This window comes from Ursus maritimus, unplaced genomic scaffold (genome assembly GCF_017311325.1).
Source record: "Ursus maritimus isolate PB19 unplaced genomic scaffold, ASM1731132v1 scaffold_33, whole genome shotgun sequence".
Lineage (NCBI taxonomy): Eukaryota > Metazoa > Chordata > Mammalia > Carnivora > Ursidae > Ursus > Ursus maritimus.
In genome coordinates this window covers 11,072,422-11,096,974 of record NW_024425897.1, presented here as the reverse complement: position 1 = coordinate 11,096,974, position 24,553 = coordinate 11,072,422, and the positions used below count along the sequence as shown (strand labels likewise).

Below are 24,553 nucleotides of genomic sequence, written 5' to 3'. Positions count from 1 at the left end.
CTGTTCAGATCCATGTTTTTTCTTTGAGCGGACAGACTGAATTTAGAGTATACATAGTTGGTGCTGTTCTTCCTTTGCACCTGTATCTTGCCATTGATTCCTTATTAAGTGTTACCACCTGCCAGTTGAACAGGGTATAAAAGCAGGGAGCACACATAACATTCAGCTTGATACTGACCAGTGTTAATCATATACGGTAAATCTACCAGCTAAAAAGTAGGCATTGGATTATCTGAGCTTAATTTCATGTGTGCTCTTCATTGCCTTGATTAGTTATAAGTTGGCACCATTTTAGTCACCAGTGTCTATAGGGATTCAAAGGAGTTCACCCTAATTTGTAGCTGATGGGCAGTTAGTCACAGTGATGCAGCCATGTTTATGTCTTTGCTTTATTTTTTTTTTTTTTTAAGATTTTATTAGAGTGAGCATGAGTGGAGGAGAGGGGCAGAGGAAGAGGGAGAAGCAGATTCCCTCGACTGAGTGGGAATCCTGACATGGGGCTCGGTCCCAGGACCCTGAGATCATGACCTGAGCTGAAGGCAGACACTTCAGTCAGCTGAGCCACCCAGGCACCCTTATGTCTTTGCTTTAAAAACATGAAAAAAATAGACAAGCACCTGAAGTGGACTGATTTGAGTAATTCTCCTAGCCTTTTTGGAGACAATCAGTCCAGCCTCTGAGAAAAGAGGAAGAAGGATTTAAATCTTAGGTTGAAGTCAGTAGTCATATGGTCAAGTTTAACTATACAGAGATCTTGTTTGATCACTTTGTAGATATTTTCCAAAAACTGAGTTGAGAAGTAACCTCTAACAGGTGGATTTTCAGTGACCTGTTTTGCTACAAACTTCTTAAGCTAAAATAAAAATAAGGATGCCTTTTGGAAAGGCAGAATTATGGTATGAGGAATTATTATACAGTCTTAATGTTTCAGCTATTCAGAAAACCTAGCTAGCTGGAAGTTCTTAGAGGGGGTCAGCTGGCAAAACCACACATACTGTCTTCTGATTGCTCTTTCCTACCTGTTCCAGTTCTTGGAACAGTCATCTTGAAAAGTTGGGATTCAGGGCCATTACCCCCATGACTATCCTCTCCTATTTGCTCATGGTGAGAACTTCTAACTAGATAAGGAACTGGTCATTTTACAGTTGGAACCTTTAACATAGGAATTTGTGGGTAGGGCCTTTCATTCAGGAAGGGGTGCTATGAATGGAGGCTGGCTTAAGGGAAGCCTGCCCAAGGATGTGGCAGTTTGACTCAAGAGTTCCCAGTAGTCCACTGGGCAGGGACAAACCCAACACTGAGTGACAGCTGCTGGGAGGTGTCATGTACCTTCCCTTGTCCTCTCAAGAGAAGCAGTGAAGAGGGGAGGATAGGGGCATTGAGCCCCACTTCCTGGTTTAGGATCCCCTACTTTACCACTTAATTACCCTGTGTGGCCTTCAGCCATATACTTAGCTTCTCTGATTCTCATCCTTTTCCTCAGTAAAATGTGGGTGGAATATAGTGTCTACTTCATAGGATTTTTGTGGGGAATAAATGAGAAAAATGCATGTCAAGTGCTTAGAAAAGTGACTGGCACACAGTAAGTGCCGAAAACTGTTTATGATGTAATAAGGGGCGCACTAAAAGATAATAGATCCAGCTTTAGACCAAGATGCTTATTTTTTAAATGTCACAGTAACCATTTCCATTTTAATATGAAACCAGAAAGTCCTGTTGAATATGTAATGCCACCACCCTGAAAATGATTTTAAGTTTCCTTCTAGTGTTTACCTGTTTAACGTTTCATATTTTTATCAGTTGTATAAACACATTTAAAAGCCAAGGTTTATTTTTATTGTTTTGGCCAGATCAACAGAGAAAACAAGACTTTTCTGGTTTTTCCCCCCATTCCCATTTCCTTAGTTTCAAATCTTTCAATAGAAGAAAGTCTTTGCATCAAATGAGCCACCATTCGATGCTTGGATGAATTAGGTGCGAAGTCATGCTTAACAGCTCTGCAGGATCGTTCAAATCCTGACCTGCCTGTAAGAACTGTTCTAAATGATGCCTGCAGCAACAAACTTCCTAAGTGCGGGATGGTGGAATGTATCCCATGTACCCCCTATGTTGTTAGTTCACCGTTGCGTTGGCTATCATCTGTGGGTACCATTACCCCTGTTGTGATCTATTTTTAACAGCTTTCTAATCCTTTCAGAAAAGTCATCTGACTCAGCAGAATGAATATCTGGTCAGTCAGCAACCGTCTAAGAGCTTGATGACCAACCCCGGTGCTAGTGGGTATGTGGAGGGTGGGGACTGGGACAGGAGGTTAAAGGCGGATGACCCAACCCAAACACTGCTCCAGGGACATGTGCTTCTTTAGGAAGAGTCAGGCGCGCGCGCGCGCACACACACACACACACAGGTAAGGTACTGGGTCACTTCTAGAGTCTTTTGACCACTAACAAGTAAAACTCTGGGTGTTTTTGGTTTTGTTTTTTACAAAATATCTATGTTAATTTTTAAAAGTTGAGCTTTTTACTCTTATGAATTCAGCTTACAAAGGTAAAGACTATTTTCTTTTCGTCTTATGTAAGTGACTTGTGTGAAATTCTTTTATAATGTTAGAATGTCATCAGAATGCATAGCTGCTTCTGCATGGAATTTCTGCAACAAGAAACTGGATTTGGATTTTAACCACTGTTGTTTTGAGCTTATGTTCACATTCATTTGCTTTCTACTTCAATACTGATTCCTGAAAGTGGGTATCCATATTAGTAATTCCCAAATAGATTGTTTTGGGAGGCTTGACAAATTTTCTTTAAGGAAGGCTGCTAAAACTAAGAAAATGTGTTTATACTTTTTTTGGCTGTGTGGCTCTTGGGCAATTAGCAGCTTATTTCTTGCTTAGTGAGGTTTTAAAACCTGTGCAAAAAATAAGGTTTCAGATATTAACTCTTCTTGTCCAGATGGTGATTGTAGTGAATTTGTTTATAATTAGTTCCTTTTGGGTTCTTAGGACTCTGCAAAAGGGTAATCTCCCATTTCCTTCTGTAATACTCATATGGAAAGAGCATTCCCAGCTCAGAATGGGCACTTTCCAAGTATTTTGCATTTAGCCAAAGTTGAAGATTTTCTTTGAAAATATCCCAGATGGGTTCCTTTTCAGGAATATTGCTCTTAAGGGCTCTCGATGAGATGGCAAGTTCAAGAACATTTCCCTTGAGAGACTGGAGAACCATGGGGCCAGGGCCAAGAGTCCTCTGCATATGCTAGCTACTAAGCCTGGCACACAGGAAACGTTCTGTGGACAGCTATGAAAAGAGCAATTTTTGTATTCACTTAGCTCGTGGTTTCTCCCCTCCCCACTTATGTGGGGGACCTCTAGGCTGGGATACCATCTTATGTAACTTAAGACACTGGTGGAAGGTAACAGATTTAACTGTCTAAACCCCACGAAGAGGGCCTCTCATTGTCCCTAGATGTCCAGGTGGACTTTGAGCCACATTTTCAGAAACATCCACTTAAAAGCACTACTTCTTAACTTCTTTGGGGTCCATTGGAGATCTTTTGAAGGTATGAATACTCACTGCAGGAATTGCAGAAATGCACGGTTTTGCATGTGGTTTCCTTGGGGCCATGAAATTGGTTTAAGAATCCCCGCTTTCTGGGGCGCCTGGGTGGTGCGGTCGTTAAGCATCTGCCTTCGGCTCAGGGCGTGATCCTGGCGTTCCAGGATCGAGCCCCACATCAGGCTCCTCGTCTAGGAGCCTGCTTCTTCCTCTTCCATTCCCCCTGCTTGTGTTCCCTCTCTCGCTGGCTGTCTCTGTCAAATAAATAAATAAAATCTTTAAAAAAACAAACAAAAAAGAATCCCCGCTTTCAAGAACTGTAAGTCTCATTTTACCTAGATGTTTAAAGTTATTCCCAGCAGAACTGTTGTTTTGTTTTCCCATTTACCAGCCTGTTACCAAAGAAAATGGCTCTTCATCCTCTGTAGACAGGTGGGCTAGGTCTTAGCCATTGCACTTGGTCAGCAGAGCCGTTTGTGTTGCTGGCATCATTCATGCCCGTGTGTATAACTGGGTGCTTAGAATCCTGTCAAGTCATATAGTCAGTTTATTCACACCTAGTGTGTGTGTGTGTGTGTGTGTGTAGTATAAAGTCAACTGGAATAATATGGGAGGGAAAGTTAAAAGATTTTTAAGCAACCTGAGCAACTCGTATCTGAGGGCTGTTGGCATTAGTCTGTGATTAGGGCAGTAAGTCTGTAAGAAAAGAAAATATTAACCTCTGGTAACAACACCTTAGTTTGGTTTACTTAAAAATATTTTTTATTGAGATATAATTCACATACATAAAATTCATCCCTTTAAAAGTGTACTATTCATTGGTTTTCAGTAAATTCACAAAGTCGTACAAGCATCACTGTTATCTAATTCTTGAGTATTTTCATCACCCCATACAGAAACTCTGTACCCGTTAGCGGTCTCTCCCATTGTCCCCTTTCCCCAGCCCCTGATTACTCTTTGACTCCATGGATTTACCTGTTCTAAACATCGCATGTAAACAGAATCATACCGTATGTGGCCTTTTTTGTCTGGCTTCTTACACTTACCATTTTCAAGGTTTGTGTTATAGCATGTATCAGTACTTCATTCCTTTTTATTGCCGAATAATCCATTGTATGGGTTTACCACATTTTGTCTATTCATCAGTGATGGGCATACGGGGTTGTTTCCATTTTTTTGCTATTGTGAATAAGGCTGCTATGAGCAGTTGTTTACAAGTTGGACATTGTGTGGACATAATTTGTTCAGTTCCTCTTGGTAAATACCTAGGCATGGACTTGCTGGGTCACAGAGTAACCTGCTGAACTTTTGGAGAAACTGCCACTGTTTTCCACAGCAGCTGCACCGTTTTACATTCCTATCAGCAGTGCGCAGGGGTTCCAGTTGCTCCACATCCTTGCCAATACTGGTTATTTTCCCTTTTTTCTTTTCTAATAGCCATCCTAGTACATGTGAAGTGGCATCTCACTGTGGTTTTGACTTGCATTTCCTTAGTGACTAATGATTTTGAAGATCCATCATGTGCTTTTTGGCCATTTGTGTATCTTCTTTGGAGAAAAATCTATTGAAATCTGTTACCTGTTTGTAAATTGGGTTGTTTGCTGTCTTTGTTGTTAAATTGTACATGTTCTCTGCATATTCTGGACACTAGACCCTTACCAGATACATGATTTGTAAATATTTTTTCCCGTTCTGTATGTTGTCTTTCACCTGGATAATCATTTGAAGCACAAAGGTTCCTAAACTTTAAGAGTCCAGCATATCTGTTTTTTTCCTTTGGTTGCTTATGCTTTTTCACTATCCCAGCTAAGAAACATTGCTTAATCTGAGGTCGTGAACTTTTTACACCTGCATTTTCTTCTAAGAGTTTTATAGTTACAACTCTTACGTCCAGGTCTTTGATACATTTTTAGCTCATTTTTGTATATGGTATAAAGTAGAAATAAACTTTATTTTTTAGAACACTGTGAGATTTGTAGAAAAACTGGGAACATAGTAGAGTTTTCTCTGTTGATATGTTAGTATGTAATATTTGTTACAATTAGCAATGTTGATACATTGATATTAACTAAAATCCATACTTTATTCACCTGTCCTTCGTTTTTTATCTAATGTCTTTTTCTGTTCCAGGATCCCATTTGGGATTCCACATTAAATAGAGTCATCATCTCTCCTTAGTCTCCCTATTTCCCTTTTTATAAGATTGTTACCTTTGTGAAAATATTTTTTTTTGATCCCCACAAATAGAACATTTGTTCCTCCTGCTTGTTTTGTGGGTATGTTAAAATGTTAATTTTTTTCCAGTTGGCTCCTAAATAAATAAGTAAAATCATTAGATTCAGCGAACAGGTGTAGTCGTAATAGAAGACACCTATCACCTGGGCTCCCTATTCTCTTTGGCAGTTACGTTTCAAACAAAGCCTTATTACATAGAAACTTGAGTATATTGAGAGTATACATATTTAAGTATAAAATATGTTGCTCTTGGTTTAATAGTATACTAGGGTTCTTAGTTTAATATTTGGATTTGAGGGTGGTGGGGTAAGGGATATGAAATAATCTTTGGGTTGCTTCTAATAGCAGAAAGTTGCTTTGCAGTATTTTTCCTGTAGTAATATGAATAAGTATTTCCTATATTATAAGGTCCTTCCTGTTTCTACTGGAATATGTTTTAAGTCTTCCTGTCCTCAGGATTTCTGTATTGTAGTATTTACTATCATTATAACTACTATTGGTCCATCCACCCTTCACCCACCACCAAACTGGTGTCACTCTGCATCCCTGACACGGTCTTTGCCCTGACGATGTCACTGGACTCCAGTCTTTACTGGTGATTTCTGGGTTGTAGGTCATTGTTTTGACAGTTTATTTCAGAATTTGGGGCAGTCTCTAGATATTTTCTTATACTTGGAATTCTGTTTATCTCAGACTTCTATATTTTTCTAGGTATTTCTTCCCAGTTAAAAAGACATAATTCATAAATCCTAAAAAATGCAAATGATGGGGCGCCTGGGTGGCTCAGTCAGTGAAGTGTCCGCCTTCCACTCAGATCATGATCCCAGCATCCTGGGATCGAGCCCCCACGTCAGGGTCCCTGCTGAGCCTGATTCTCCCTCTCCCTCCCACTCTTCCTGCTTGTGCTCTTGCACGTACTTGCTCACTCTTTCTGTCAAATAAATAAAAATTTTTAAAAAATGCAAATGATTGATGTGCTGGTTTTAAAACTAAAATGTCATCTGGTCCTAGGGCATTTGCTTTCGTGAAGAAAATATTTAGATGCTTCAGGTGTCTGAAGACACTGAGTGAACTCGTGGTATGCTTGTGTGCAGTGATTCCTATAGGCTGAGAGAGTAAATCTGTGTTTACCCCAAAATATGGGAAACAGTGATCAGAGAAGCAGCAAGCATTCTATTAGGAGGCCTGTCATGGGGCTATTGCTGAGGTCACGGCACAGTGGTATGTATGTACTTTTATGCAGAGCAGTTGTAGCATTTTATGCAGTGAAAGGTTGGGAATTGCCTTTTTTACTTTATTATGAACATGTCGAAATGTAACGAGGCAGTGGTTCTTCGTGTCTGTGCACGTGTACGAGCAGATGTGTGTATAGTGACGCGCGTGTGTACTGTATACGTGTGCATGTGTGATTGCACTTATTTCCTAGCTCTGCTGAAAGAACTGAGAAGCAGGTGAGGATATCTAGTTCCCAGACGTTGGTTTCTGATACCATTCCTCACTTAAAGGAACTTGGATTTCTCCAAGAAATGGCTGACATGAGGGCTAGAATAGGTACAAGATAAGACAGAAAGTGAGGAAGTGCTTTTTAAAAAATGATGGGCATGTCCAAAGGACACAGAACCAGCTTGAAGAGGCTCCCAACTTGAAGCCCCAAATACTTAAGGACATGAATGAATGGAATTCCAGACCACTGGAAAAACTAGGAATCTGTGAGTCCACGCCAATAACAGGTAAATACACGAGGGAAGAGGGAGGGTTTGTCTTTTCCCTCCCGGTGAAATGCCAGCCGCTGACTGGTAAATACAGAGAGAGGCCTAGAGTTGGGAAATCAAGATTGGTTTGGGCAAGATTCATCAATAGGTGCTAATAAGTTCAGGGGGGAATTTTGAGGAAGACCAGGGTATTTACAGTCTCCCCACAGATTGCATACTAATCGCAAGTGGGAAAGTAGCAACTGAACAGTAGAGAAACTGGAGAATACCCTGACCATGTGGTCAAAATCAGGATCGCTACTAAGGGGCAGATGGACACAACATTTCTAAGGTTAGTATTCTCTTCTGTGGATGCTTAGCCTCAGTGTAATCACGAGGAAACATTAGATAAACTTCAAATGAATAATGTTCTCTTGTGGGGGAGAGAGGAGTAGGCTGTATTCTTTAGAAATGTCAGTGTCCTGGGGCACCTGGGTGGCTTAGTCGTTAAGCGTCTGCCTTAGGCCCTTGGCATGATCCCGGGGTCCTGGGATCGAGCCCCGCATCAGGCTCCCTGTTCCGCTGGGATCCTGCTTCTTCCTCTCCCGCTCCCCCTGCTTGTGTTCCCTCTCTCACTAGCTGTGTGTCTCTCTGTCAAATAAATAAAATCTTAAAAAAAAAAAAGCGTCCTAAAAGAAGAAATTGTAGAGATGTTCCAGTTGTAGAAATGTCCCAAAGAAATATGACAGCCGATATCTGATGCTAGACTGTATCCTGCATTGGTGGCTAAAACAATATAAAGGACATTATTGGGTCATTTGACAAATTGGAATCTGGGAGGGGTAGGTTAGGTAAGGGTATTCTTGAAACTGATTGTATAAAACTGGCAGCCCTTCTCAACCAGGTTCTGCAGAAAGTAAGCCCTTATGCCCTCAGGCAGCTGATACCCGTAATGGATTTGCTTCTCTTCTGTGCATCTACAGTGATAACTGGCCAAATATAATCCTTGGAAGAATGGAAAACTAGTCACTCACATTATTTTCTGTAGTGCTTAATTCTCGTGGAACTGGATAAGAGACCGAAAGAATATCCTCATTCCCAGGAAATAAGCACTGAAGTGTTTGAGGGTAAAGGACCATGACTCTGCAATTTACTCTTAAATGGTTTAAAAAAAAAAAAGGTATAGAGAACCCAAATGCTACAGGAAATGGGAGAAGATGTTAACAGGCCAATCAGAGAAATGGTAAATGGATGTTTTGGGTGCTTTGTTTTCTTGCAACTTTACATTTAAAAAATGTACCTGCTTGTAAATTGGCATCTAATGCATTTAAGAATATTAATTAACTGGAGGTTTTATTTAAGCCTGAAGTTTCCAGAGCTCAATGAGCATTCAGTGTTGTGGACTATAACTATATTATTGGATAGCAATCTGTGAGAGAATTGTGTTTTCGCAAGAAAACCGATCACTATGAAGTTATTTGCCAATTCTGCTTGAGCTTCCTCTTGTAAGAATCTTGAGCTAACTCCATTCCTTTCTGGAATAAGTCAAGGTATAAATAAATAACTGTGTGACATGCTTAAGATAGACAGTCCGGTCATTACTGAGAACAAATGTAAGGTGAAAATATGTGGCATGAGAAGTATTATTCAAAATCACCATTCGGGGGGCGCCTGGGTGGCACAGTCGTTAAGCGTCTGCCTTCGGCTCAGGGCGTGATCCCAGCATTCTGGGATTGAGCCTGCTTCTTCCTCTCCCACTCCCCCTGCTTGTGTTCCCTCTCTCGCTGGCTGTCTCTGTCAAATAAATAAATAAAATCTTAAAAAAAAAAAAAATCACCATTTGGTTTCTCTTTCTAGGAGGAGCTCTTGGATATAAAAGAACGCCCTCATTCCAAACAAAGGCCATCATGCCTCTCTGAAAAATATGACAGGTATGGGGGCAGGGGGAGGGATGTGCTCCTTCTAGTCAACTTCTTGTTATACCAAACTTGGTAATTTAAGAATTGTTTTGGAATTTTTTGGTAGAATGATGAGTGGGGAGATTTCAGGGATGACGACATTAGGCTTCAGCACAAATACATCACAGATAAACTGTGGACTAAGTAGCACCTTACTGCATTGTCTTCATCAGTTTTATTATTAATTTAAACTTTAAACTACTCAAAAAGCTGAGCTTCACGGGACTAAGGACGACTAAACCAATTTCCTTTCAACGAACTGATGATGAAACTAAAGTTAGAAAATGACTTGGTCAGAGGCACGTAGTCAGAAAGCAGGATTGAGATTTGAACACAGGAGTCCTCTCCGCGGTCTTTGCTGTCAGTGGTTGTTTTCGCACTGTGCTTTGGGGGTCCTTCGAGGGCCTGCCTTGCGAAGGGTGGTCAGGAGGACTCAGCCTTGTAGCACTGCTCCACCCCGCTCCCTGCCCCCAGCCCGAAGAACCATTCAGCTGTTTACATTAGCCCTCTTGCATCTTGGGCTCCTTCGTAAGAGGTAGAAGGCTTTAGTCTGAGAAGACTAGAGCTAAATTATGGTCTGAAAATCTTACCATAACCCTGCATTGCACTCGTTATGGCCACCTTAAGATTTTAGGGTCACTTCTTAAATGTCAAGGTAGATGGTTCAGATGGCCCACATTTTTAACCTATAAAGTATATTATGTTTAATTTCTTGGTTGAATAGGCCATACTGTTTTTATTTGTATATCTACTCTTAAGAAGGTTGCTAAGTCTCAATTCCTCACCACTTTCCCCTGATGAAGGTGGTACTTGAATAAAGGCTGTGCCAGTTGGTTAGGATTTTTTGATATGGCTCAGATAAGCTGTTTTTGTTTGTTTTTCATTAAAGCTGTCAATCTTTTTTATGCCTCAAGTTGAATTTTCATGTTAAAATGATTTCTTCTCAGCATAAAATTATCAGGATACACATACTTTTATTCTGAAGTGGAAACGTGCTAGTAATAGTAATAAAAATAAGAAAGAGGAAAGAGCTTCCCATCCTGGTATTTCGCATCTCAGAGTTAAAATTTGTTTGATTCTTGAGCTCCAAGTAACCCTCACAGCCGCACCAGAAGGTAGGTAATATCTCCTTTATTGTGAGGAGTTTAAGATTGAGAGGTTGACTCACTCATTGGAGAAACGTTCAGTTAGTACTGGCTGCGGTGTGGCAAATACCGTGTCAGGTGCTGTCAGAGATGCACTAATGGAGCACTGGTCCGTGGAAGGACGCGGTCAGGTACTCGAGAGTTTAGCATTACCGCCATTACAGGCATGAGGAGCAAGCGCAGAGTACCCTGCTGCTCAGATTTAGCACAGCCTGGTCTGATCTGGGTGTTGGGAGTGAGGGGCCTAGCTTTTTAACTTGTCCAGGACGTCCCCGGTGGTGATGGCAAAACTAGAATTCCGTCCCAGATCATTGGACTCCAGGGCTTCTGCTCTGCACACTCTGCCACCTGCCACCTTCTCATTAGGGAGTAACAAAATGGAACCCAAGTCACACATTTTAGTTCTTAAGAGCCTTCTGTCTTGCCTGTGGGGGAAAAACTGAGACAGTATGCATAGAAATTCTGGAAACGTACATACCAGGCATTCCAGGAACTACTTCAAGGGAGAGTTTTTTCTCCGTCCCTTTTATTAATCTTCAGTCAGCTGGGTTTTTTCCTCATTCAACAAATGAATCAGTATTGGTGGAGCACCTTGGTTGCGTAGGATAGGCAGAGTTACTGTAATCCCTATGCACCCCAAGGTCTGCGTATGAGGTTTCAGTTTTCACACACAACACTGGTCTTCAAGTGACTATTGGTGTTCTATGGGGGAAAAAAAAAAAGAAAAACCACAAAATGTTACTGAATTAATACAGATCTTCCCCAACATACAATGGGATATGTCCCAATAAACCCATCATAAGTTGAAAACCTTGTTAGTCGGAAATGCGTTTAATACACCTGGCCTACTGAACATCGTAGCTTCGCCTAGCTATCTTAAAGGTGCTCAGAACACTTAGCCTACAGTTGGGCAAAATCATCTAACATGAAGCCTGTTTTATAACACCGTGTCAAATATCTCATGACCTAGTGAGTGCTGTATTGAAAGTAAAACGCGGAATGGTGTGGTTTACCCCGCGTTCACACCGGCTGAGCGGGAGCTGCGGCGGTGCGGTTTACCCCGCGTTCACACCAGCTGAGCGGGAACTGCGGCGGTGCTCACTGCCGACGTGCAGCGTCGCGGGAGGCTCTCGTAGCACGTATCGCTAGCCTGCAAAATGATCAGACGGTTCAAAGCACAGTTTCTACTGAATGTGTACCGCTGCAAAGTGCCACCCTCCTGAGTGAAACCACAGTAAGTCAGGGACCATCTGTAGCTGTTTGTTTTCATCTTAAAAGGGGTAACCATTCTGATGGCAACCATGAAGTTTTATATCAGAAAGGGTTTTCATAACTTACTACCTGAAGAAATTTAGAAATTAGACCACATATGTGGTCTGTGGGTGGAAGTGCTAACTGTTGGTACCCTTTGACTTGTAGTGATGGCGTCTGGGACCCTGAAAAGTGGCATGCCTCTCTCTACCCAGCTTCAGGGCGGAACTCACCAGTGGAAGGTCTGAAGAAAGAGTTGGATCCAGACCGGCCTTCCCTTGTGCGCAGGATCGTAGGTGAGCGGGTAAAAGTCGGGGCACCAGTTTTGGAGCAGCAAGTTTGTTTGCCACTGATTGAATTCTTAGCTGAGAGTTTTATGCATTCAGGGAAAATGTCATTATCAGGAAACTGGTTTATTAACTGGGTTTTCACTGATTAGCAGAGAAAAAAAATCAGCTTTCCTATACAGCAGTGGCAAGTAGACTGCATTAGACTGTGTGCTTTTGGAATTAAAAGTACTGCTGTCTTTCGCTGATAGGGATCACTGAGTAAGATGTGATGGGGAGCATGGCAGTGAGCATAAAACTGCTGGAAACCAGTTACGCTTAGTCTCATCTCTGAAACTAGTCCTCAGATATAAATCCTTTCTGGCAATTCTTAATAGTGGATTATGGTCTGAATACAGGGTTTGAATATGATTTGAGACTGGACTAAAGTTTGGTTTTCCATACCTTTACTCTTTAAACCTGAAAAGATACTGAAAAGTGAAGTGGAGGGCTGGCAGTGGAGAAAGCTAGTGAAGGAACTTGTTGAAAGAGGGACTTCTTTGGAGAGAAGAGGAAAACCCATCATAAAACAAATGTGGAACTGGGCAAAGAAGATAGGGGTGACTCTAGTTTGAGATATAAGATCTTTCTACACAATCTTACAGTCCACTTAATGCAGTAACGTCCCTTGAACAGAGAATTTATTTTAGGAGACTCATTAAAGATGTGCGCAGAAACTTTATTAAATGATGAAAACTAGTAAGCAATTTAAATGTCCAGGGGTAGAAACGGGTTACATAAACTTTGGTACGTCCATATGTAGGAGTATTGAATTGTTCAGCTATAAATTGGAAACTCGTCCATACTGTGTCGTTTTTGGAAAACATGGAGACACCCCATGGAAATTCTGGAGAAGTACATACGTTTTAGGTACTGTTTCTGGTGAAAAGATTAAAGGAACATTTTCTCACTTGGACTTGGGTTTTCTGGTTTTTCTAGGAAGAATTTTTGTGTGGTAACATGTTTGATTTTCTCATATCTTTATTGAGATATAATTGACATAGACTGCATGTAAAGTGTACCATTTGATGTTTTGGCAGGTGTATACACTTGTGAAACCATTACCATGATCAAAGTAATAAGCATTTCCATCACCCCCAAAAGTTCCTGGTACCTGTGAGTCCCTCCTCATACTTCCCATCCCCCCTCGCCCCTCTCCCCCAAGCACTGATTTGCTTTCTGTCACTACGGATTAGTTTACATTTTCTAGAATTCCGTGTAGATGGAATCCTACAGCGTGCACTCTTTGGGTAGCTTCTTTCACTCAGAATGGTTGTTTTAAGATTCAGTCGTGATGTTGGGGGTATAAATAGTTCCTTTTTATTGCCTCGTAGTATTCCGTTGTATGAATTCACCACAGTGGATCCATTTATCTGTTGATGCACATTTGGGTTGTTTCCAGTTTCTATTAACCAAAACTATTACAACCATTCATGTACAAGTCTCTGTGTAGGCATATGTTTTCTTTTCTCTCGAGTAAATACCTAAGAGTAGAATGGCTGGGTCCTCTAGTAAATGTATGTTTCGCATTTTGAGAAACCGCCAAGCTGTTTTCCAACATGGTTTTACCACTTTACATTTCCACCAGCAGCAAGAGTTCCACTTGTTCCACATCCTTGCACCTCTTTGAGATTTTAGCCAGTCTAGTAAGTGTGCAATGGTATCACGTTATGGTTTAATTTGCATTTCCCTAATGACTAATAATGTTGAGTATCTTTTCATATGTCTATTTGCTATCCATATATCCTCTTTAGTATCTGTTCAAAGCATTTGTCCATTTTCTAATCAGATTGTGTTTTAATTTTGAAGAGTTTTTGTATGTACCTGATACAGGTCTGTCCTTTATCAGATACACACTTAGAAATGTTTTTCCCGTCTGTGGCTTTTTTTTTTTTTTTTTTTTTTTTTTTTTTTTTGCACTCTTAGAGCAGTATCTTTGAAAGAGCAGAAGTTTTCAGTTTCAATCAAGCCCAGTTTGTCATTTTACCATTTTTTTAAATGGATTACGCTCATGGTGTCGTGTCTAAGAAAACTCTGCTTAACCCAGTGTCACAAAGATTTCCTTTTATATTTTTTTCTGGAAGTTTTATATCATTTAGATCTATGATCCATTTGCGTTTTGTGTGTGGTATGAGTTATCAATTCAAATTCAGTTTTTTGCATATGGTTACCTGTTAAATACCATTTGTTGAAGAAACACGTCAACTTTTTAAGTAGTTACTTTTTCAAATACTGACACCTGCTGTAGTTTATTAATGACAAAATAGTTTCTAGTAGTTACATAGGTAAGACCTTTGTCAAAAATAAGGGACTATGGAGACTAATCATGGAAAATCATTATGAAGTACATTTATCGCTCCAAGGAGAAAAAGCAAAAGAGTCTTATTTAAATATGTAAGGTACATGTCACTCTGTAGCTGTTTCAGTGGTGACTCTTTTCTGGCACCTCACCACCACTAGTGGACATACCACTGAGAAAGGGGAAGTACTCTGTTGATCTGCTTATCTTTCTCTTTCTGGCGTTTTTCCAGATCCACGAGAGCGTGTGAAAGAAGATGACTTAGATGTTGTTCTCAGCCCACAGAGACGAAGCTTTGGAGGGGGCTGCCATGTGACGGCTGCTGTTAGTTCCCGGCACTCAGGAAGCCCATTGGAAAAAGACGGTGATGGGCTTCGCCTGCTTGGCGGACGAAGGATTGGCAGTGGGAGGATAATCTCTGCTCGGACCTTTGAGAAGGATCATCGTCTTAGTGATAAGGAGCTGCGGGACTTGAGAGACCGAGATCGAGAGAGGGACTATAAGGACAAGCGGTTCAGGGTTTGTCTTCTAGATCCTTTGGCCCTCCATGTGCTTAGGGACTTGACATGCACTTCATTTATGCCAGGTTATTTTCGGATGCTGGATGAACACGGCCCATTCTTCAGCCAGATAGAAAGGAACAGAGTGTGTGCGGGGGGCGGGGCGGGGCTTCAAGTCTGCAGCATCGTATCGTCATTGCACTGTTGAGCACTACCTAATTCATCAAGACCTTGACTGAGATAGAAATGCCTTAACTAGAACCTTATTTTTTATCTTGCATTGTTTACTTTTCCAGAGGGAGTTTGGCGACAGTAAGCGCGTCTTTGGTGAGCGAAGAAGAAATGATTCCTACACAGAAGAAGAACCAGAATGGTTCTCAGCTGGACCCACGAGTCAGTCTGAGACCATTGAGCTGACTGGCTTTGATGATAAGATACTGGAAGAAGATCATAAGGGGAGAAAGAGAACAAGGCGACGGACAGCCTCTGTGAAGGAAGGTAAGCAAAAGCTTTGAGAGGGGAGGTCACTGTTTTAATATGAGATGTGCTTATAAGTAGCTTAATTATGCATTTGAGAACAACTGCACCAGTTGCCAGCAAGTGGCAAGTTTCTAATGTTGCAGCCTGATTTTGAAGCTGCTTCCTAAGTATGAATTACTAGGTGTATATTATACTCTGTCCTCAACTTGTTCTGCCTGTGATGCTAGACAGAGAAGTCTCACATTACCCTATGGGAGCACTGTGTACACAGAAGGGTCCCTAGAGATGAAAACATGGCGGAAGTCGTGAAGGAGCCTCATTTATTGAGCACTAGGCACAGTGGTAAGCGTTTTGTCTGTACGATCCCACTTCTAACAACCCTGTGAGGTCGCTGCTTTTATGGATGAGCAAATGGAGACACAGGAGACTCGAGGGACTTGTCTGTGGATGCTGAGGAAGTAAGTAGTGAAGTTGGGTGAACAAGTCCTTTTGTCCTTCAGAGCCCACCTTCGTCACCAATGGTGTTAGACCTTCCTAAAGGAGTTGTTTGTGACTTAGCTTCTCCCAGACTCAGTTAGCTATGAGACGAGGTGAGGTATCTCCATTGCTAAGCTGAAGACGCCGGAGCTAATGTGGGAGAGGTGCGTGGTGCAGAGTTGGGGGCCCATTAGTTGTTTTCAGGGCAGTAGCCTGGCTCCAGGGTGGCCAGTCCTGGACTGGTGATCCTGAGAATTGGCAGTGAAGAGCCAGGCTGGCTAGCCTGGGTTCGAGTATTGGGGCTGCTGCTTACAAAAAGATTATCCATCTTTGATAAAACTCTTGAGGTGGGCCTGTTTCTTTGTAAGGTGAAGACAGTGCCTACTCCATAACTGAAGGGTTACTTTTAGCATTAAAGATCGAATGAGAACATCAGAGCTCAGCCTCTTGTGGGCACTTTTTTTTTTTTTTTCTTGTGGGCACTTCTTGAGTAAGTTCTGGTTCTCTTCAGCTTCCAGGTTTAATTGGAAAACACCATTTGGCAGATATTAGTTAACAAAAGTAGAAAGCTATTTTAATACGTTAAGTGTTTAATGAGTGGCACCTTAATATTTTGAGGCTAAGATATATTTAAGCAGAAAATGAGCTAGTGGAAATTATTTCAGGGAAAGAAAAGGGAGAAATCACTTGTGCTTTTTTTGTAATATTTTTAAGATACAATAGATATTATCTTTATGCTGCTACACATTGTTCCCTGGGGTGATGGAGGAAATCGATGGGTAACTGGGGAGATGTTGCTCTTAAATAGCCTTTGAGACATGCCCTTGTGTCATTTTCAGGCTAAAGCAGCACCAGCCAAGTGTGGTCTTTTCACACAATGATAAAGATAAGGCTTCTGGTGAAAAAAAGCACATGTTTTTCTTAACTGAGGTGCAGTCTGAATTTTACCCATTCTTGTATCAACAAGTGGGTGAGCCACAGGGAGTTGAGAGTATCACCTCCTTACCTTATAGATACAAAGAGAGGCCTGGAAATGGGACAACCTGAGACCCTGTACATGGATTTCATGGCAGAGCCTCGAGTGGAATCCACGCGTCCTAGCTCACTCACCCCAGTAGTTAATTGCAGAAGGTCCCCAGGCTGTCCTAGCTACTGTATTTAGGATAAACAGGTACCCTGAATTCCATCTTGGCTGCAAGAATGAAAGGGGAGGGCTGGTGAGTGCCTTTTAGTCCATTTTCGTATCTATATTCTAGTTTTCCACAAATTTTTTTTATGGGGGGGGAGTTGGTGAGGGGCAGAGTGAGAGACAGAAACTCAAGCAGACTCCCCGCTGAGCATGGAGCCCAACTCAGGGATCAGTCTCACAACCCCAAGATCATGACCTGAGCCGAAATCAAAGAGTCAGACGCTTCACCTGCTGAGCCACCCAGGCGCCCCTCCACAGAATTTTTTTACATAGCGGTTCTGTGCAGGTACATCCTAGTGCTGGGAATGTGGCAGTGAACAAGACAAACCTATTCCTTGCCTGTTTGAGTTTTAAGACCGATGTGTAATGAGCACTCACTCTACACAGGGCCCAGTGCTAGATAATATATAAATGGTAATAATTGAAGTAATTTGACTATGCATTACACCTGTAACCAGAAAAAATTTAGATGTTAGAAATGGCTAAAACCCTCCATTGATAGGAAAGAACATTTTAGGAGCTCCTGGGTGGCTCAGTCAGTTAAGCATCCGACTCTTGATTTCAGGGTTGTGAGATCAAGCCCTGTTTTGGCCTCCATGCTAGGGCATGGAGCCTGCTTAAGATTCTCTCTCCCTCTGCCCTTCTCTGCACAGCCCATATGCTCTCTCTAAAAAACAAACAAAAATTTTAATTTGCATTCTCTAATGAAGGCATATGATCCTTTTATCCATGTGATAAAACCTCCCCCTAGTTCTCTTTCCTAGGTCTCTGCCTTATGAGTCTATCATAATGGCCAGTTGCGTTTGTCTACTAGTGCACATCCCTACCCACTCTTACCCACTCTCAGGTGACAGACCCCGTCTGCTTTCCAGAGAGCTTGACAGTGGCATAAAATTGCATGTGGGACACTCCTGCCTGCAAAAGCTATTTATCTGTTAAGAGATGTTCCCATATTGACACAAAATAAAAGGGATAGGAGACGTATTAAAGCTTTTGTAAATGTTTGAGCCAAGTACACACTCTCATTGCCACCTTTCATCCTTAAGTTGGGACCCAAAATGCAGCAAAATGTCACTTGTCCTGAGGAGGGCAGGCAGGTTCTGCTGGGTAAAATGGGTCAGGGAGAAGCACTGCTCTAGTGGACAAGGATACAGAGTTGGCACTGATTAGGCTGTTGAGTTGTTCATTTTTCTAGGGCTCCCTTTCTTTCTAAAGTGAGGGCAGTACCTCCACGAAAGCAGTCATTTGAGTTTAAATGTCAGTCTGTAACGAACGGTATTTGCTTCTGTTTGGCAGTAAGCATGTGCCTACCCACTGGAGAGACCGCTGATTGCCTTGTCCGTGGCTCACAAACTTTGTCTCACTGCTTGCGCAGGCACTCAGAGGGCTCAGGGTAGGCAGGTGGCAGCCACCCCTGTGGAGGAGCCGTGCTGCCTTGCTACACACGGCTTGGTGTGGAACGGTATTGGTGGCCGTCTTAGGGTTGACGCCTCTGCCACTTGGCTGGTATTGAGACCTTGGGTCAGCAAGCCACTTAATCCTTCAGTTATAGTCCCCTGCGCTGCTCTCTAGCTTTTGAAGCATGAGTGGAGTGCAAGCAGCTGATAGCGTGTAGCGACTCTTGGTCTGATTAATAACGAGACTGAAGGGGCACCTGGGTGGCACAGTCGTTAGGCGTCTACCTTCGGCTCGGGGCATGATCCTGGCGTTCTGGGATCAAGCCCCATGTCGGGCTCCTCTGATGGGAGCCTGCTTCTTCCTCTCCCACTCCCCCTGCTTGTGTGCCCTCTCTCACTGGCTGTGTCTCTCTGTCAAATAAATAAATAAAATCTTTAAAAAAAAAAAAAAAAAAGACTGAAATAACATCTGGGGACTTTTAAGAAGGGATGGGTCCAGGAGATGGCTTTTCCCCAGGAGAACTTGATGTCTGCTGTAGATCTTGAAACCACAGGCAGCTCTTATATAGGTGCTTTTGTGGGGTGGGGCTTTGGGAGTTCTTCAAAAAGTTGAATGTCTAGTATCTCTCAGTGCACTTATTTAAAAGAAAATTTTTTATCCTAAGGATTTTGCCTTTTGCCCATATTCCAGCTAAAACTATAGTATTAGATTCCTTAAATGTTAACATTTGGTAGCTTCACTTAGCCCTTACCCTCACATCCTGACAACAACTGAACAATACTTCGTTTTAAATTGACCAGGCACCACACAGTAAGACAAAACTGAGTAGAGCAGATTACCTGTCTTCAGAGACACAGTCTCACTAGACAATTATTATAATACAGTGTGATAAGTACTCTGAGAGACAACACGAGGGTTATAGAGAAGGCAGTGATTAATTTTTCTGGGCATGGTAAACACGGGGAGGCAGGTCAGGCTTCCCAGAAGAGGTAATACTTGAGCTTCGCCTTGAAGGACGAGTGGCAGCCAACCTGTAGGCAGGTGAAAATTGCCCTCATGCTGGGTTTCACGTGAATACCTTAGATTGCCGAATCCCGGCTTGAAGTGGTGGTGCGGATACATGGATGAGGGCAGGGCCAAATTAATACGGTTGCATTTTTAAGCAGTAACAGACTTGCAAAAACTGTCTTAAAAAAAAAAAAAACCCATTAGAAAAAGAATGTGCTACATTATAGAAAACTTGAAGAATGGGTGGTGGAGGGACCATCCGTCCTGCGTTGTGCTGGTGTTCTGGCTCGTTGTTAAGGCTTCTTTCTTCCCCCAGCTCCCGTAGAAAAGGTTTTACTCTTGCAAATGCCGTATCGGCACACGAGATCTGCCGTTAAAGTTATCGGTGGCTCTTTTGCACGTGTGATGATGGCTAAGGCCACAGAATAAGTCTAGAGTGGTTCACTTGATCAGACCATTTTTTGTCCTGGTTTTGCTTTCAGGCATAGTCGAATGCAATGGAGGAGTGGCTGAAGAGGATGAGGTGGAGGTCATCCTCGCACAGGAGCCGGCTGCTGATCAGGAAGTGCCAAGGGACGCCGTCTTGCCTGAGCAGTCCCCGGGAGAATTTGACTTTAATGAGTTCTTTAACCTTGATAAGGTGCCAGGCTTGGCTTCGGTGAGTGTAGCAGCACGCTTACAAACGAGATGGAGCAACTGGATGGTTAAATTTGACCTGAGTATTTAAGATACTCTTTTTAAAGTATTGTGTTGCTAGATGTTTGGGGGATTTGGGCTTTTATTCCTAAATATTTGAGTTTTCGTGGTTTTGTTTTGAGAGGCCTAGTGGAAATGACCAAGTGAGAATTCTGTACCAGTTACCTCTTTTTCCAGCCTGGCAGTGTTGGACTAAGAATTCTTCAGATGTTAAAGAACATTGTCTGCGTTTATTTTTCAGTAGTTAAGCATTTGTTATAAAGACGTGCTGTGGAAGGTGGATTTTTATGACTGGTGATTAGCGTCGTGCTGATGCGTATTCCTTGCGTAAGGTTGACTAGTTAGGTGGTAACTTTGTGCTGTGATGGTTCTGAAAACCTTTAGTGAAAAGCACCTTGAAGTACTATCAGTGTTGCTGTTGAACTGTTGCGGTCCAATCTTTTCTCGATTTTCAAAGTAGAAGCAGTAAGACATACCAAATCTTCACTTGCTGCCTGCCCTTTTCCTATCCCCTTTGGTCCTTTAGGGATTACTGTAGCCTCGACAAGTTGGAGAAAAGATAGAACTCTGACCTGTGCACACAGAAACGAGATTGTTCTGTGGTTATTGAAAGAGTACATAGAATCACGATGAAACAGGATTTTTTAAAAGATGCTATTTGAGAGAGTGAGGGGGGGGGTGTCAGAGGGAGAGAGAAAGGGAGAAGCAGACTCTCCGCTGAGCAGGGAACCTGATACAGGGCTCCATCCCAGGACCCTGGGATCATGACCTGAGCTGAAGGCAGACACTCAACCAACTGAGCCACCCAGGTGCCCCATGATGAAACAGAATTTTAAACATTTGGGGCACCTGGGTGGCTCAGTTGGTTAAGCGTCCGACTCTTGATTTTGGTTCAGGTCATGATTTCTTTCGGGGTTGTGAGATTGAACCGTGCGTCGGGCTCCGTGAAGGGCATGGAGCTGCTTAAGATTCTCTCTCCCCCTGCTCCTCCCCCACCTCTCTCTCTCTCTCTCTCTCTCAAAACCAAAACAAAACCAAAGCCTACATTTGCTCAAAAGCATCTGTATGTTCTAGAGGTCCCATTTACAGCACCAAATACGGCAAATACATTTGACCAGTCCTTTAAAATTGGTGGTTCATGGAATTTAAATGACTCTACTTCTTAACTGTAGAAGTAAGTTTGATTATTGCGTGAGCAGAGAGAACTGGGCATGACAGAACAGACAACATCGGCTTGTCTCCTTTGTCATTTGCAGCCCCAGTCCCCAAAAGATGGCCACCCAGAATAGGTGGGCAGACCCTGCATAGCACTGATAGGTACAAGGTCACAGGTGAGTTCTAGGGCAGCGCTTCTGAAGTTCTCTGTGATGAGGGGCCAGGTTGTATTTCCAGTCCATGCGGACCAATACTTTAGTATAAAGTACAAATGTCACAGCAGGGCCAAACTGCTATAAAAGTGCCTAAGCATTTACTTTGACTCTCTGAACTTCTGTCCGCATGGTAAGAGCACATTTGTCTAGAGTGCCCTTCGGGAGCTTGTGGAGTGTGGCTCTGAACCAGCTGGCAGCTGCGTGGTGGGTTCTGTCCTTAAGCTCTAGCAGTAATTTTAACTGTAAGTCTCCCAGTCACATACCTCGCGTGCGGTCAGCTAGTCAGTAATAGTCCTTTGGCTCACCGTGAGCAGAAGGGTTGCATTCACACAGGAGCTTTATTTCCTTGGTGGAAAATTCTTAGCTTTTGAGGGGGCATTAGTTGCTTTTTCCCCGCCTTTACTCTTAGGTGGAAATCTCACCGTAAAAAGTTCTCACAGCAAAAGGTCAAAATTTATAGGCCTATTCTTGGCTCCAAATGTGAGCACCTGTGAAACTTAACCCGTGTGCTTACACAGAAGAATTCAAAGCTAAACTTTTAATAATAGGTAACATTCATTAGAGTGCTGATTATTTTAGGCTTACATACAATAAGTTATCTAATGCTCACAAACCCTTGTAAATTAGATGACTACCGGTTCCATTTTACACATGAGGAGACAGCACCGAGGCTTAAATAACTTGCCCAAAGTCACACACCCAGTAAGTGGTGGGCACTGAATTTTGATTTGTGGCAGTTTCAGTTAAGGGTCTTTGTTTTTAATTCCGCATAACTATACTGCCTCTAACGCATAAAAGGTGGTATGGGAGCTTCACAGTATCTTAGCCTTTGGCCCTCACCCTCCACCAAAATTTGGCTAAAGCTGAGCAGTAGTTGCTACTAGGCTAGGAGGTCTCCATGTTTTTCATGAAGGTCCTGCTCATTAAGGCATATATTCTATAATAGGTTCACTTAGAAGCAAAACCGCGATCAGTTAAAAACAAATTGTGCTGCGTAATTCTGTTACGCTCAATAATTGACCAATTAGGAAAAATAAGAACTGTATAGGATTTGAGTATCAACTGACAAAGGTTATCTAAGAGCTTGAAGTAGTACATGGCACTCAGTAGGCTCCACCCATGTTAGGTATTAATAGATAAAAACAGAATTATACCTGTACTTATAGGCTATATGTACTGGCATTACAATAATTAGAAGTTGAAAATCATAAAAAATCAAACTGAAAATTTGGATCACATGTGCAAGTACTTTCAGTTAAATAATTAAAAATAAGTTTATTTTAGATAACGATGCAAGTCTTACTACAGCGCGTGACACATACGAGGTGCTTACGTATGTTGAATGAAGAAAAAGGAAATCAGAGTGGAAATCATGAACTATTCAGAGGATGAACAAGGACCATGACGTAGAAAAACCTTGGTGGTGTAATCAAAAGCGTACTCAGAAGAAAATGTATATCTTTAAGTACATTTGTTAAAATCCCAAAAATCAAACTGGAGTGAAACAAATACAAAACTATAGAAATTTCCATAAAAGTGGAAAGTACTAGAAGGAGAACATTGATCAGTAAAACTTAGTAATTGTCAAAGACAAAATATTTCACAGTATCTGACCATCAGAATTATGTGAATTTTAAGATATGACTTGTCTAAATGACTTGTTTGAAGGACCAGAGTAACAGTCATAAGTTACCTTAAAATATTATTAAAAATGCAGAAGGAACAGTTTAAACATACCAGATTACAGTTCATAGGCTCCTCCTCTTGACCAGCTGGTGGCTGACAGGAATGTAGCAGAGGGTGTCTTGACCAAGAAGTCAGAGCAGCGGGTCCGCCGCTCCATTTCCTTCACCAAGGTTCAGGAAATCTCACTGCTGTCGAGTCATCCCGGCTTGCTGGGTGGTAAAAATGACTGACTAGATAAATCCTCTTAGGATTCATTTTGGGCTTAACATGCTTTAGTTTCTTGAATTTGGCATTTCCAGTAAATGTGTGTAAGAGTAACTTTGTTTCTACTTTTTATGTTGTAGCTGTAATAAAACAGTTCTAACAGAAACAACGTTGGTCACTGATCAAAATATGGAAATGACTCTCTCACTGTCCTCTTTAGAAGATGTCCAGATGCTTTAACTTCATGTCCTTTACTTTTTCATGTCCCTCTTGTGTATCTTCTGACATTTTCAGATACACTATGATTAGAGGAAATTAAAGGGTTAAAATGCAAAGAGATTTTTGGCTATTTGTAAAATTTCACATTCTTTTCAACATTAAAACCTTTTTAATGGCTATAGCTTTTAGTTTTAAAATAATCCTGTTTATCCCTAAGGTGGTATATTTTAGATACAATTCTCAGTTTTCCACAGTGAAACATTTACTGATGAAAGCTTCTCATATTTTAATTATGGCAAAGTTAGTACAGTTGAAAGTCCGTGAGTCTAAAAGTGAGTGAGTGAAACTGAATAATACCTCAGAAAATAAGAGTACCGCAAGTAATAAATTAGCATCATGAATTAAAATCTCTCATTCTTGTGTTTGAGAGAAGTATTCCATGGCTTATTAGTTTGGGTACATTATGAGAAAATTCTTCCAGATGAGAATAAAATAATAAATCTAACCTGTTGTTGCTGAATTTTGACTGGAAATTGTGGGTTCCAGTCTTCAGGTAAAACAGTGTCACTCCTTTGCCATCCGTGTGCCCTTGGGGGAAACCTGTTTGCTCTTTATCATTGCTGTAGAAATGAAAGTTTATGCCTTTCAAGGTGTGCCTCGTTTTTGTAAAGCATTGACATATGCTTTACCTCGTCTTTCCGAAATACCGATAAGAACGCTGCATAAAGATCAATTTGGATATTTAACTGGACTTACGATAGAAAAGAATTGAAATATTTTTAATGCGTCAGTCTAGTTTTTAAGGATTGATAATGGAAGTTACTGTTATGAAATAGTGTGAAATTGTTTCTGATTGTAGCACATCAG

At 41.7% G+C, this 24,553-nt stretch overlaps 1 protein-coding gene across 4 annotated transcripts in view; it reads left to right on the top strand.

The window, feature by feature from the left end:
* The window catches only part of EIF4ENIF1 (eukaryotic translation initiation factor 4E nuclear import factor 1), a 43,833-nt gene that overhangs the window by 4,137 nt on the left and 15,143 nt on the right, over positions 1 to 24,553 (top strand). For all 4 annotated transcript variants that reach the window (XM_040619760.1, XM_040619762.1, XM_040619761.1 and 1 more), the window contains exons 3-7: positions 9,338 to 9,411; positions 12,003 to 12,130; positions 14,692 to 14,978; positions 15,256 to 15,457; positions 19,994 to 20,169. In XM_040619760.1, coding sequence (XP_040475694.1) covers positions 9,338 to 9,411; positions 12,003 to 12,130; positions 14,692 to 14,978; positions 15,256 to 15,457; positions 19,994 to 20,169 — 867 coding nt within the window. The remainder of the gene's footprint in view (positions 1 to 9,337; positions 9,412 to 12,002; positions 12,131 to 14,691; positions 14,979 to 15,255; positions 15,458 to 19,993; positions 20,170 to 24,553) is intronic.